This window comes from Natator depressus, chromosome 18 (genome assembly GCF_965152275.1).
Source record: "Natator depressus isolate rNatDep1 chromosome 18, rNatDep2.hap1, whole genome shotgun sequence".
NCBI classification, from domain to species: Eukaryota; Metazoa; Chordata; order Testudines; family Cheloniidae; genus Natator; species Natator depressus.
In genome coordinates, this window is record NC_134251.1 from 5,143,000 (window position 1) to 5,158,797 (window position 15,798).

Sequence of the window (15,798 nt, forward strand, 5' to 3'; positions counted from 1 at the left end):
CTTTTCCGCAGAACTGCTGCCTAGCCATTCGGTCCCTAGTCTGTAGCGGTGCATTGGATTCTTCCATCCTAAGTGCAGGACCCTGCACTTATCCTTATTGAACCTCATCAGATTTCTTTTGGCCCAATCCTCCAATTTGTCTAGGTCCTTCTGTATCCTATCCCTCCCCTCCAGCGTATCTACCACTCCTCCCAGTTTAGTATCATCTGCAAATTTGCTGAGAGTGCAATCCACACCATCCTCCAGATCATTTATGAAGATATTGAACAAAACCGGCCCCAGGACCGACCCCTGGGGCACTCCACTTGACACCGGCTGCCAACTAGACATGGAGCCATTTATCACTACCCGTTGAGCCCGACAATCTAGCCAACTTTCTACCCACCTTATAGTGCATTCATCTAGCCCATACTTCCTTAACTTGCTGACAAGAATACTGTGGGAGACCGTGTCAAAAGCTTTGCTAAAGTCAAGAAACAATACATCCACTGCTTTCCCTTCATCCACAGAACCAGTAATCTCATCATAAAAGGCGATTAGATTAGTCAGGCATGACCTTCCCTTGGTGAATCCATGCTGACTGTTCCTGATCACTTTCCTCTCCTCTAAGTGCTTCAGGATTGATTCTTTGAGGACCTGCTCCATGATTTTTCCAGGGACTGAGGTGAGGCTGACTGGCCTGTAGTTCCCAGGATCCTCCTTCTTCCCTTTTTTAAAGATTGGCACTACATTAGCCTTTTTCCAGTCATCCGGGACTTCCCCCGTTCGCCACGAGTTTTCAAAGATAATGGCCAAGGGCTCTGCAATCACAGCCGCCAATTCCTTCAGCACTCTCGGATGTAACTCGTCCGGCCCCATGGACTTGTGCACGTCCAGCTTTTCTAAATAGTCCCTAACCACCTCTATCTCCACAGAGGGCTGGCCATCTCTTCCCCATTCTGTGATGCCCAGCGCAGCAGTCTGGGAGCTGACCTTGTTAGTGAAAACAGAGGCAAAAAAAGCATTGAGTACATTAGCTTTTTCCACATCCTCTGTCACTAGGTTGCCTCCCTCATTCAGTAAGGGGCCCACACTTTCCTTGGCTTTCTTCTTGTTGCCAACATACCTGAAGAAACCCTTCTTGTTACTCTTGACATCTCTTGCTAGCTGCAGCTCCAGGTGCGATTTGGCCCTCCTTATATCTTTCCTACATGCCCGAGCAATATTTTTATACTCTTCCCTGGTCATATGTCCAACCTTCCACTTCTTGTAAGCTTCTTTTTTATGTTTAAGATCCGCTAGGATTTCACCATTAAGCCAAGCTGGTCGCTTGCCATGTTTACTATTCTTTCGACTCATCGGGATGGTTTGTCCCTGTAACCTCAACAGGGATTCCTTGAAATACAGCCAGCTCTCCTGGACTCCCTTCCCCTTCATGATAGTCCCCCAGGGGATCCTACCCATCTGTTCCCTGAGGGAGTCGAAGTCTGCTTTCCTGAAGTCCAGGGTCCGTATCCTGCTGCTTACCTTTCTTCCCTGCGTCAGGATCCTGAACTCAACCAACTCATGGTCACTGCCTCCCAGATTCCCATCCACTTTTGCTTCCCCCACTAATTCTACCCGGTTTGTGAGCAGCAGGTCAAGAAAAGCGCCCCCCCAGTTGGCTCCCCTAGCACTTGCGCCAGAAAATTGTCCCCTACGCTTTCCGAAAACTTCCTGGATTGTCTATGCACCGCTGTATTGCTCTCCCAGCAGATATCAGGAAAATTAAAGTCACCCATGAGAATCAGGGCATGCGATCTAGTAGCTTCCGTGAGTTGCCGGAAGAAAGCCTCATCCACCTCATCCCCCTGGTCCGGTGGTCTATAGCAGACTCCCACCACTACATCACTCTTGTTGCACACACTTCTAAACTTAATCCAGAGACACTCAGGTTTTTCCACAGTTTCGTACCGGAGCTCTGAGCAGTCATACTGCTCCCTTACATACAGTGCTACTCCCCCACCTTTTCTGCCCTGCCTGTCCTTCCTGAACAGTTTATAACCATCCATGACTGTACTCCAGTCATGTGAGTTATCCCACCAAGTCTCTGTTATTCCAATCACGTCATAGTTCCTTGACATCACCAGGACCTCCAGTTCTCCCTGCTTGTTTCCAAGGCTTTGTGCATTTGTATATAAGCACTTGAGATAACCTGTTGATCGCCCCTCATTCCCAGTATGAGGCAGGAGCCCTCCCCTCACAGACATTCCTGCCTGTGCTTCCTCCCGGTATCCCGCTTTCCCACTTACCTCAGGGCTTTGGTCTCCTTCCCCCGGTGAACCTAGTTTAAAGCCCTCCTCACTAGGTTAGCCAGCCTGCTGGCAAAGATGCTCTTCCCTCTCTTCGTAAGATGGAGCCCGTCTCTGCCCAGCACTTCTCCTTCATGGAACACCATCCCATGGTCAAAGAATCCAAAGCCTTCTCTCCGACACCACCTGCGTAGCCATTCGTTGACTTCCACGATTCGACGGTCCCTACCCAGGCCTTTTCCTTCCACGGGGAGGATGGACGAGAAGACCACTTGCGCCTCCAACTCCTTTATCCTTCTTCCCAGAGCCACGTAGTCCGCAGTGATCCGCTCAAGGTCATTCTTGGCAGTATCATTGGTGCCCACGTGGAGAAGCAGGAAGGGGTAGCGATCCGAGGGCTTGATGAGTCTCGGCAGTCTCTCCGTCACATCGCGAATCTTAGCCCCTGGCAAGCAGCAGACTTCTCGGTTTTCCCAGTCAGGACGGCAGATAGATGACTCAGTCCCCCGGAGGAGAGAGTCCCCGACCACCACCACCCGCCTTCTCCTCTTGGGAGTGGTGGTCGTGGAACCCCCAACCTCAGGACATCGCATCTCATGCCTTCCAACCAGCGGAGTCTCCTTCTGCTTTCTCCCCCCAGACATATCATCTGGTCCACTCTCCGCAATGGTACCTGTGGAGAGAACATGAAAGCGGTTGGTTACCTGTGTCTGTGTTACTGGAACCCGGACATTCCGCTTACCTCTTCTGGAGGTCACATGTTGCCAAGCTTCCTCACTGGCCTCTTGGCTCCTCTGTGCAACCTGCTCTATATCTTTAGAGCTTTGTGCCCCTAGAAGCCTATCCTGTGTTTTGTCCAGAAAATCCTCAGTTTCTCGTATGCAACGCAGGGTCAGACCTGGTCTAAGTGGACTTGCACCCGATCATGAATTCCAGGCGCAAACTCGAGTGCCCCATGTAAGGGTGAGTCTTTGCCATGCTAGTGGAGGGACCAGGGAAATGCTCTCACTCGGGGCAGTGGCTCATGCTTGAGTAACAGCCACCCAGCCGAGGTTCACTGCCACGCTCTCCTGCTCTGTGTGGCTGGCGCACCTGTGGGAAGGGAGAGAGATGGCACATGCAGACCCCACGCCTGTGTGCCATCGCCTCCTGGCACACGTAACAGCTGGATTGGAGAAGTGCTGAAATGGACATGAATTGGGCCCAGGGTGACTCTGCTGGGGAACAACAGCCCTGAAGCATGGGAATGTCACCTGCCCTGCAGAGAGGAGTGTTGTGTTTTATAGCAATGCAGTGCTGGCCAATAGTATTTGCCTTTCATGGCTGGACTGGCTGGAAGATGCTGGGATGAAGTTCTCTGTCTAGGCCTCTGGAACTTCCTCGTCCCCAGTCTGGGTCCTTGAGCACTCATGCTGCATCTGATCCCTCTTGGGGCACCTTCTCTGCTCAATCCAGACCTGGAAAGCTTCTCATTTTATCTGAAGTTCAGTGGGTCTGATCAGACCACAGAGGGCATTTAGGGTAATTGCACTGTTACTGTGTCTAGCATCTGTAGTGGTCTGAGACTGTTTCACCTAACAGGAGCCCTAGTAAGAGGGAGTAGATAATTATTCTTCACGTGGAACAGATCTGTCTCACCTCAACCAGCTTAAACCAATAGTGACTCCAATGCATTTACTCTGTTTACATGAGGGTAACAGCAGAACGTGGACCTATATGACCCTCTATAATAAAAAGATAGCCACAAATCTTCCAGCATGGGAACTCTAGCCCCAGGAGTAACATGCATCCCACAAATGTTGAACAATTAAACAGGGCATCTTTTAAATATCAGCATTTATCCTTCCACTGGGATAACTAGCTGACAGCAAGAGGATGGAAAGAAACTCAAAAGAGAAGAGTCAGGATTTTCTATATTTTTACATACTAATTTTTCTTCAGATGAATCTATTGGCACAAGTGGCCTTAGGTATGGGAGTCCAGAGATCACAGCAGTTTGTAGGAGAATGGTACTCATATAAACCCAGTCTGTAGGCAGCCTGCAGTCAGAGCAGCTCAGGGTTTCATCCTTCTTGCAAGACAGGGAGGAATAAATTGATTCATGTCCGGGTAGCCCACTGGTTCCAAAAGGGCAGTCCTTGTCTAAACCTGCATAGGAGTACTGATTTGTGTAAGTGTGGAGAGGGGTAAATTCTGGTCAAGGAACTTTGGCACGTTAGTAATTTCATTGCTCAGAATTCTAGTTATCTGGCCCAGTGGCTCCATTTCACTGGTTCATTGTATGCAAAGACTCCAGATCTCATCCTTCTCTCTTTCTCTCACTCTCCTTCTCTCTGTTCCTTTCCTGCAGGGTGGGAAGATCCCGATCCGGTGGACGGCACCTGAAGCAATTCAGTATAGGAAATTCACATCAGCCAGCGACGTGTGGAGCTACGGCATAGTCATGTGGGAGGTGATGTCCTACGGCGAGCGGCCGTACTGGGATATGACCAATCAAGATGTAAGTTATCAAGAGAGATGTGGTGGAAACATTGAAACCTGCCGTAGGCATGGAAAAGGCAAAGGCTCCCTACATGGTTAGGCTGAACTCAGCCTGAAGCGTGCTGGGGGGATTCTCTGGCCATGAGAGTTATCTTCATGGCCAAATTCTTTGGCAGAAACAATAGGGCTGGCTCTGACCTCCTCTCAGGCCCATATATGTCTCTGTGGCTAGGTGCAGGGGCCATACAGGAGGTACAAGGGGCCAGAGAAGAATTCCTCCAGCTCAGAAGTAGCATAGGGCTGACATAAGCAGCCTATACCACTCCCCCTTGCGAGCTGTAGGGTAGGGAGCATGTCAGAGGTGAGAGGGGGCCCTTTGGGGGTGGGGGATGTGCTCTTTTAGTGCTGAGTGCTAAGGGGGATCTCCCATAGGCAGTCCAAAGGAGGCCCCCGGGGCACTGGGGAGGGTTTCAGTCCCTGCTGCAGCACAGGGTATGGGGGGTGCCACGGTGACATAAAGCCACTATAGCAGGCTTCGCTCAGGCACCAGCAGGCCTAGCAGTCAGGCTGCAGCCAAACAGCCTCTCCGCTGCTGGGCCCCCAGGCTCAAGGTCACAGTTCATTGCCCACATGGTGTCCTCCACGATCTCTCAGGCAGCCGGAGGAAGAGGGAAGGACAGCAGAACCTAGGCCCTCCCCCGCAACCAGGTCCTGGCTCAGGGCCCTCGGGGAGAGAGGTGGCTCCGTCCCTTGTGGCTGCCACACCTGATCAGCATCCCCTGGGCTGCTTCCTACCGTCCCTCTTTCCTTTCAGTGTTGGGTGTGGCCCCAGCCTTCTGTTTACACAATCTCATTAGTTCGGGGCTTCAGTCGGGCGGTGGGGGGGTGCTGCTTCCCAGCTCACCCTCAGAGTCTAGTTGTGAGTACCCCCTTAGTCAGAGGGAAGGGGGATCCCAGCCGAGTCTTACTCACAGTCGTGGTTAGGGTTGCCAGGCATCCGGTTTTCGACTGGAACGCCCGGTAGAAAAGGGACCCTGGCGGCTTCGGTCAGCTAACCAGGCGGTTAAAAGTCCGGTCGGCAGTGCAGTGGGGCTAAGGCAAGCTCCCTGCCTGCCCTGGCTCTGTGCAGCTCCCTGGAAGCAGCCGCCATGTCCGGCTCCTAGGTGCCTGGGTGGCCAGGGAAGCTCCGGGCGCTGCCCCTGCCCTGAACGCTGGCTCTGCAGCTCCCATTGGCTGGGAACTGCGGCCAGTCAGAGCTGTGGGGGCGGTGCCTGTGGGTGTAGACACTGCACAGAGCTGCCTGGTTGCCCCTGCACCTAGAAGCCGGACGTGGCTGCTGCTTCCGGGAGCCACGCGGACCCAGGGAGGGAGGGCGGGCAGGGTGGAAGCCAGTCAGCCCTGCTGTGCTGCTGACCAGGAACCACCTGAGGTAAGTGCCGCCCGACTAGAGTCCGCACCCCGAACCCCCTCCCACGCCCCGAACCCCTGCCCCAGATCGGAATCCCCTCCCACACCCAAACTCTCTCCCAGAGGCCGCACCCCTCACCTCCTCTTGGCACCCCATTCCCCTGCCCAGCCCTGAGCCGCCTTTTGGAGCCCACACCCTGCACCCCAACCCCACCCCTGCACCCCAACCCCAGCCCTGATGCCCCTCCCGCACCCAAACTTCCTCCTGGAACCCGCACCCCCTCCTACACCCCAACCCCAGCCCTGATGCCCCTCCTGCACCCAAACTCTCTCCCGGCACCGGCACCCTGCACCCTTTCCTGCACCCCTAACCCCTAACAGGCATTAGTGCAAGATGGAGGCCCCAATGTGTGTGTCACTTACTCTGGGACCTGGAGATTCCCCTGGGCTCTGCCCCCTTATCCCAGTGCAGGCACATAGCTGTGATTTACACCTCCTCGTCGTGGAAATGCAGCCACTCCCACAGTTCCTCTCTTCCAGACAGAATAATTCACCGAATTCCACCCCTTTGGGGTGTCCCAGGAGTGCTCTATGAAGGAGGGTTATCTGTAGATTTGTGAATGTGTAATTAGCTAATAGAAAGAGCACCAGCAAGTGGCACTTAAGGATATGTAGCATTGTTCATAAGTCAGGCATCGTAAAGGGGTGTTTGCAAATGGCTTCCTAGTTAACACTAGTGTAACCAACATCCAACTGCACCGATCCAGCGCATCCTTCTGTGCCCAGCATTTCTCTCTCCCTGGCGGGTGCATAGGAATGTAGGTGTAGGTGCTCACAAGAACTCCGTTATGTCTGGAGGCCACCGCCCTCCTTCTCAGGGAGAGAGACCCCAGCTCCCTCCCCCTTCTCTCACCTGCTGAGGGACGGGTGCAGAGGTGGTCGGAATATTTTTGACAAAGCCAAAACATTTTTCAGAGGCATGTCAGTTTTCACCAGTCCAGAGCTCTATAAAAACTTAATAACGGCCCTACTGGGTCAGACCAATGGTCCATCTAACCCAGTATCCTGTCTCTGACAGTGGCCAATGCCAAGTGCTTCAGAGGGAATGAACAGAACAGGGCAATTATCGAGTGATCGAATCCCTGTTGTCCAGTCCCAGCTTCTGGCAGTCAGAGGTGGCTCACTTCTGACCAGACTTGTGGTTAGGGCACTGGCCTTGCATGTGGGAGACCAAGGCTTGAGTCCTTGTTCAGCCCGACTCAGTATAATCTGTGACAAAAACTCAGCTCTGAACTGGGAAGAGTTTAGGCCTTTGGAGCTGGGTCTGCCACATCCCAGGCCAGCACCCTAGCCACCTCGCTGTAGAGTGTGCAAGTTAGTGTCTGTCTGGTCAGACGTGACCGCAGAGCCTTGGACCCAAAACTTCCCACTGCAGATTAGCCTCCTGAGTCCAGGGTGTGAGAGTCGGAAGGAGCCAGGAAGAGGAGGTGAGGCAGAGAGCGCAGGGTTGGCAGCTGGGTAGGTGGGGATTTGCTGGGTCAATGCCAGATCCAAGATCCTGATGCCTGTGTGATGACTGTCCCCAGCCCCACTCCCCCTGTGCGCCCCCTTCCCTCCTTTCTGTCTTGGATAGATCTGCTAGCCGGAGAGAGAGCGGGGAGAGGGGACAGTTCACATCTCTCAGGAGAGGGTTTTCTCCAGCCCTTGACCAGGAGCCGAGAGCCGCACAAAGCACACTAGCGATTCCTCAGGTTAGGCCCGGACAGGCTGAGCGGGGCACATCCTCACTGGCCAGTGCTGCTGCTTGGAATGGTGGGCAAGGGGCTTGTAGGATCCAGACACAGTTTAGCACTTGTGAGGATGTGGGCGTGTCCCAGCAGCATTGTAGTGAGTGCAGAGCTCTCCCTGCACGCAGCTCTGTCAGTGAACCTCAGCACCACCCTGCACCCAGCCCTGGGCTCTGCCAATGTCCTTCAGTGCTGACTGGCAGCCCCCCGCGATTCCAGTCCTTGGCTCAACGCAGAGATGTGCGGCTCCGTGGTACCCCTCCATCCTGACCAGTAGCCCACCTGCTATTCCAGCTTTGGATTCCCTTTGCACACCCTCAGCTCTGCCAATGCCCCTCAGTTATGACTGGCAGCCCCCTGCTCTTCCAAGCCTCACATTGCAGGTCGGTACATGCACACACGTATTTGACCCTATACCTTGGACTTGATCTCCCACCTTCCGCTGCTATTCCAGTTCTGGGCTCCCCACACGGTTCTGCCTGAATCCTGACTCGCTGTATCCCTGTTGTTCTCATTCAGGGTCTCTCTCCACAGCAGGGAATGAGTTGCACTGTATTGTACTGCATTGTATATGGTGAGTTGCTGTTCTCATGTAGCTAAGCAATCCTGAGGGTTAGGTGTGTGACCTTTCCATTGCCACCTTCTCTGGGGTGAGCTCTTCCTTCTCTCTCATTGCTAGGCAAGTGCCGTAGCTGACTGCAGTCTCTGAGACTCTGACATTTCATTTAGTCGGCACAAGGGGCTTTTGTCTGGAGCCAGAGCAGCCTGCTCTGAAGTGCCCACCGCTTTGTCTCCTCTTCCTGTCGCGCTGGCGACCAGCTAGTTCTGTGCCCCAGGGCACAACCCAGGGGACGCCCGGGGGGATGACAAGAGAGCTTCCCAGAAGCCTTCCTCGCTGCATGGCTCTGTGTGAGGAACAGGCTGCCCTCTGAACAGACCATACCACATTCGAACAGCCTCCTGACTCTGGTGCACCCGCATCACCCTGGCCAGGGCGGCAGCTGCACGGTCCAGACACTGCTAATGGTGGCAAAGGAAAGGGGCAGGATGTTCCTAGGGGAAGCCCTGCTGGGCGTGGGGATGCATGTAGGTACTGTATGCATGGAGAGGCCAGCATCCCCCAGGCATACATGGGGGCATGGAGAAGCCAAAGAGGCAACCGAGCAGCAGCTCCTAAGCACGAGTCTATATGCCAGCACAAGTCTATATGCCAGCTGTTTTCTTGCAGGCTTTTGTGAAAGGTTTTCTAGCCTCCGCTCCATGGGTGACCCTGCTGCCTCCCCCTCCCCATTCTATTATCCACGCTGGAGCTTAGGTTGCTCCTGCAATCGGGGCAGTGGTGTGGACCTGGCTCAGGGTGTGTCTGCACTGCAAATAAAAGCCTGCAGCTGGCCTGTGCCAGCTGACTTGGGCTTGGGCTGCAGGGCTCTTTCATTGCAGTGGAGACTGCCAGGCTCAGGCTGCAGCCCTGGCTCTAGGACCCTCCCATCTCTGAGGGTCCTCGAGCCTGGGATCCAGCCTCACCCTGGAAGTCTGAGCCCCGCAGCCTGAGCCCCGCAAGCCAGCCCTGCAGCCCTGAGTCGGCTGGCATGGGGCAGCCATGGGTGTCGAGCTGCAGTGTAGACATACCCTAAGTACACACAGCTGCCTGGGAGGCCGTGGTCAGTACAGCCCCATCTGATGAAATGGCACCAGTGCACAGAAAGGCCGGGGACCATTAGGATGGAGGGAGCAGAGAACACTGCCAGTGGGGAGGGGACATACGGCAGAGCTGCCCCATTAGTAACCCAGGTCTGCCCCTCAGGCTCCATTCCATGGATGGGGCCAGGGAGCAAACTAGGTTTTTCCTTCCCACTGTGGGTGTCATTACCATAAAAATAACTGACCTGCCCATGCTTGCAGAGGTATGTCACCAGTGATTCAGTGCGACAGAGGGACCCAGCCCCTGTGGTCTAAGGTTGTCCATGCCCGGTACTCCCTGAAGACGAGATGATGAACAATGCGACTTCAGCGGGCACTTCTTTGGCACACGATACTTGCGCTGTCCCACTCCTCCTTGCTACTCCCACTGCATTGACCTTGTCACTGCGGTTTGTCTTGCAGGTGATAAATGCAATAGAGCAGGATTATCGGCTGCCCCCTCCCATGGACTGCCCCAACGCCTTGCACCAGTTAATGCTCGACTGCTGGCAGAAGGACCGGAACCACAGGCCCAAATTCGGGCAGATTGTCAACACGTTAGACAAAATGATCCGAAACCCCAATAGCCTGAAAGCCATGGCACCCCTCTCCTCCGGGTAGGTATCTCTTCTGTCACCTCTGAGCGTCTCTTTCAAACTGAGCTCCATCAATGCCAGGTACGGTGTGTCCACACCAGACTGTGAAATCTGAAGGTATGCCTGGGCGTTTCCATTATTTACAGGTGGCAGTGCCTTCCGGCGGTTGGAGCAAAGGCACCTCCCTTTGGTCAGGATTAACAGTGCGTATGTCCTCCTCTGTAACATGTCCCGAGCCATGCGTTACAGAAAACTGGGAGAATACAAAGAGGTTTCTACAGGCTTCAGCTCACTGGGCAGCATTTTTAAGTTCTCTTAGAAAACCAAGGAACCAGGTTCTAGTCCAGAAATTGACCTTTGCCAAGTAATGGATCCATTACACGGCTCGAGTTCCTGGTGAGCATGTGTAGAAGATATCCTGGGGAGGAGACAGTGTCAGAAATCCAGATACTGTTTGTGACAGTAGGCTGCCTTTTCAACCTGTCACGGCCCCGGTGTCGGACGAAAGGCCCTTGATAACAGGGTGGGTTTGCAAAAAGCTGAAAAGGAAAAGGGAGGGTTCGTTTCTTTTACAGAAATAACCGAACTTTCCCAATTCTGATTTTGTGTCATGAGGGAATAGCTGGTACTGGGGCTGGGTGTCTTGCTTGGGGAGGAGAGAGAGGTTGGCCCGGAGCTCTGTGCTGGGTCAGAACCAGGAGGAAACCTGAGCTGGTTCAGTCAAGGAGCTAGAGCGTCCCAGCCGCTATTTGGGACTTCTGCAGCTCCCTTACTTTTGTTTTTTCTTTCTTCCCTGTGCCCCAAGAGCCCCCAGCTCCCGTCCCTGGGAGGAAGTGCTTGGCTAGCTCTCCTCGTAGCCACCTAGCCACTTAACCTCACCAGGCTCCCTGAAGGAGCAAACAGACTTTGACACTTCCCAGGCAGATCTGTTTGTCAGTAACAATACGGACTTCACAGGCACTTGGCCCCTTCTCAGAGCAAACCAAAGGGAGTGAGCCCAGAGAAAAGGCAGATTTTAATGAGCTGAGGACATCTGCAGCCCTGAAACATCAGTCCTCATTAGTGATTGGCCCTGGAGGGAGCTCACTTAAACGCAGCTGCGGCCAAACGGCTAGCAGTGAGGGCTGGCACCAGCATACAGTCAAGTGCAGCCTTGCTGCTCTGACAAAAACATCTGTGAAGAGCTAGAAAGAGGGTGCTGGAGCCACAAGATATTGTGTAGACGGGAGACGGAAGTGTGGGTAGGCAGTAGGATGTGAGTGACTTTGCAGATGCTACTGACTTGTCATTATGAATTGTTATCCTCACAGGTCTGCTTTGTTACAACTAAAACTAGGGATCCCCTTTAGGGGTACAACAATTCTATTAATTTCTACTGCATCTCTGAGCTGAGCTCCCCAGAGTCCTGTGCAGACATGCCTCTCAACCCCACCCCCTGGAGTTCAGTATTATAGAATCATAGAACATCAGGGTTGGAAGGGACCTCAGGAGGTCATCTAGTCCAACCCCCTGCTCAAAGCAGGACCAATCCCCAATTTTTGCCCCAGATCCCAAATGGCCCCCTCAAGGATTGAACTCACAACCCTGCGTTTAGCAGGCCAATGCTCAAACCACTGAGCTATCCCTCCCCCACAAAGGATAGTGTCCCCATTTCACAGATGGGGAAATTGAGAAAGAGAAGGGACGCAATGTACTCACAACCACATAGTAAATCAGGGGTAGAACTGGGGATAGCACCCAGATCCCCATCATATGCTTAGATTAATAGAGTTATCTATTCCAAGGCCAGAAGAGACCACTGTGATCATCTTCTCTGACCCTCTGTGTGACACAGATCATAGGTCATCGCCAAAATAATTCCTAGAGCATATCATATAGAAAAAAATCCAGTCTTGATTTTAAAAGGGTCAGTGATGAAGAATTCACCATAACCCCTGGTAAATTGTTCCAGTGGGGGTTATATACTCTCACTGTTACACCTTATATCCAGTCTGAATTGTTCTAGCTTCAACTTCCAGCCATTATGTTCCATCGTGGTATATCGTTCTCTGCTAGATTCAAGAGGCCATTGTTAAATATTTGTTCCCCATGATCGATCTAAATTTGAGCTGCTAAGGGGAAGGGAAGGGTAACATTTTATCCAGCCCCACAGCTTTCTGTACTGTTGGTCCACACTTGGGTAAAGTCATCTACACAGGGACAGATGATGAATGAACTTGCTGCAGGGGCATTCCAGGGTTTGCCCCACCTTCCACAGCCAACAAAGGGTAAAGAAAGCCCCTCACAGGCTGCCACTAACTTCTGCTCATTTTCGGTCTCTCTTCTTCAGGATTAACCTCCCTTTACTGGACCGCACAATCCCTGATTACACCAGTTTCAACACGGTGGATGAATGGCTGGATGCCATCAAGATGGGCCAGTACAAGGAGAGCTTTGCCAGTGCCGGCTTTGCCACCTTTGACGTGGTGTCACAGATGACCATGGAGTAAGTGCCAATAGCAGTAGTTACAAACCAGACGCAAAGACCTCAGGATTCTTGCAACAATTGGCCATTATCAGATTTGAGGTTTCTGAGCTTTATATTAATCTTATCGTTACGCAATATTAATAATTTTTTGCCAGAAAAAGAAAACAACCCCCCCAATCATTTCTAATCTTTTCTATTCCTGCTTTTCCTCATTAATCCACGGGCTGAGTATCTGTCTACTAGATATTTCTACACCATTCATCTCCATGCTATCCAATTGGTTTTCTCCCTCCTATGAAGATGCAGTTCTGCATGGGTTTCTCCAAACCCTGTAATTAGCACAACAATGTCAAGGGGGAACAGTAAACATTACAGGCGGGCACAAGGCAGTTCTTCTGCCACTGCAGGGCACTTTGGGATGCCATGATCCCAATGGATTCATTGCTGAAAAGACTTGCATATTGCATACAAGTCGCTCCCTGAAGAAGGACTCTGGGAGCCAGGATGGTCTCCCGTTCATTCCAAATAACCCTGCACACATCTGAAACAATGGTATGCCCCCCACCCCCATCCAACAGTAACAACAATATAGCAGGCTCTCCGGAGACGAGCAGGCTGCTGAAATGCCAGCTCCAGTGGACTGCGGGCTGCTGGAATCCCTTAGGGCCTTGATGTGTCTATTAAAAGATTTGTGGCCAGGTGCATCAAACTTTGGAAGCCCTGCCCGAGACAGTGGAATTAATGACCCATGCGGTAAGGCTCTCTGTAAGCACTGGAATGCTTTGTTTTCTTATGGGTCTGGGGCAGGGCAGCCTTCAGGTGAGCACACGTACAGCTGATGGTCAGTTGAAACCCATTCAGCCAAACAGCCAAACTGACGTTTTTTGTTTTGTTCTTTGCCTGGAAATATCTATGGGACCGTTCTGAATGTGTCCGTGTATCCATAGCAGCTCCACGACTGCTAGAGACGGCTTGTGAAGCCTACAGGCTGAGCTTAGAAACGACAGTAACAGGTGCCCTAGGACAATCAGAGCAACTGAAGGAGGGTGAGAGGGAGGCTCTGGGTAGGGAAGAAGCACTGGTACACAAGCTGGGGAACACAATGTCAGCACTATGACCCCAAAGCTCTGCCAGACAGGTGACTGGTGTTTGCAGTGTTTCCAATAAAAACATACCCAAATTCAGCCTTCTCCAAGTCTCTGGGCTGGGCTGAGAAGCTGCAGATGACCGTGTATACAGAGCTGGTTGCTGAGTGAGTGGATTTGAAACGTTTCTTGGGGATGGTTCAGTTTTGCCGAAGTTCTGACTTTGCCCAGGCAGGTTTTGAAAGCTGCCAAGTTCCCCACCAGGTTCGCCTCCTGGGTCCTCAGCAGCCTGCCTGCCAGGTTGCTGGTGGGGGCCGTGCTTCCAGATCCCATGGCTCCAGGAAAGCCTGCCCCACCCCTGTAAAGACTGGGGAGGCTGGGAGCTGAGGGTTTTAGAGATGCCTGTTTTGGATCTTGTGGTGCAGTAAAGGGTGCTGGGAGTCTGAGCAGTATCTGTCTGTGCAGGGAGGGAAGGAAGGTCCATGCAGAGCTAGCACCCAGAAGTCATAGAATCATAGAATATCAGGGTTGGAAGCGACCTCAGGAGGTCATCTAGTCCAACCCCCTGCTCAGAGCAGGACCAATCCCCAATTAAATCATCCCAGCCAGGGCTTTATCAAGCCTGACCTTAAAAACTTCTAAGGAAGGAGATTCTACCACCTCCCTAGGTAACGCATTCCAGGGTTTCACCACCCTCCTAGTGAAAAAGTTTTTCCTAATATCCAACCTAAACCTCCCCCACTGCAACTTGAGACCATTACTCCTTGTCCTGTCATCTTCTACCACTGAGAATAGTCTAGAACCATCCTCTCTGGAACCACCTCTCAGGTAGTTGAAAGCAGCTATCAAATCCCCCCTCATTCTTCTCTTCTGCAGACTAAACAATCCCACTTCCCTCAGCCTCTCCTCATAAGTCATGTGTTCCAGACCCCTAATCGTTTTTGTTGCCCTTCGCTGGACTCTCTCCAATTTCTCCACATCCTTCTTGTAGTGTGGGGCCCAAAACTGGACACAGTACTCCAGATGAGGCCTCACTAATGTCGAATAGAGGGGAACGATCACGTCCCTCAGTCTGCTGGCTATGCCCCTACTTATACATCCCAAAATGCCATTGGCCTTCTTGGCAACAAGGGCACACTGTTGACTCATATCCAGCTTCTCGTCCACTGTCACCCCAGGTCCTTTTCCGCAGAATTGCTGCCTAGCCATTCGGTCCCTAGTCTGTAGCGGTGCCATGGATTCTTCCGTCCTAAGTGCAGGACCCTGCACTTATCCTTGTTGAACCTCATCAGATTTCTTTTGGCCCAATCCTCCAATTTGTCTAGGTCCCTCTGTATCCTATCTCTATCTGCCACCGTATCTACCACTCCTCCTAATTTAGTATCATCCGCAAATTTGCTGAGAGTGCAATCCACACCATCCTCCAGATCATTTATGAAGGTATTGAACAAAACCGGCCCCAGGACCGACCCTTGGGGCACTCCACTTGATACCGGCTGCCAGCTAGACATGGAGCCATTGATCACTACCCGTTGAGCCCGACAATCTAGCCAACTTTCTACCCACCTTATAGTGCATTCATCCAGCCCATAGTTCTTTAACTTGCTGGCAAGAATACTGTGGGAGACCATGTCGAAAGCTTTGCTAAAGTCAAGAAACAATACATCCACTGCTTTCCCTTCATCCACAGAACCAGTAATCTCATCATAGAAGGCGATTAGATTAGTCAGGCATGACCTTCCCTTGGTGAATCCATGCTGACTGTTCCTGATCACTTTCCTCTCCTCTAAGTGCTTCAGGAGAGATTCCTTGAGGACCTGCTCCATGATTTTTCCAGGGACTGAGGTGAGGCTGACTGGCCTGTAGTTCCCAGGATCCTCCTTCTTCCCTTTTTTAAAGATGGGCACTACATTAGCCTTTTTCCAGTCATCCGGGACTTCCCCCGGTCGCCACGAGTTTTCAAAGATAATGGCCAATGGCTCTGCAATCACATCCGCCAATTCCTTTAGCACTCTCGGATGCAAC

The 15,798-nt window shown here is 52.3% G+C and overlaps 1 protein-coding gene across 6 annotated transcripts in view; it reads left to right on the forward strand.

Moving 5' to 3' along the window:
- The window catches only part of EPHB2 (EPH receptor B2), a 270,415-nt gene that overhangs the window by 240,253 nt on the left and 14,364 nt on the right, over positions 1-15,798 (forward strand). For all 6 annotated transcript variants that reach the window (XM_074975421.1, XM_074975422.1, XM_074975416.1 and 3 more), the window contains 3 exons: positions 4,621-4,770; positions 10,049-10,242; positions 12,551-12,706. In XM_074975421.1, coding sequence (XP_074831522.1) covers positions 4,621-4,770; positions 10,049-10,242; positions 12,551-12,706 — 500 coding nt within the window. The remainder of the gene's footprint in view (positions 1-4,620; positions 4,771-10,048; positions 10,243-12,550; positions 12,707-15,798) is intronic.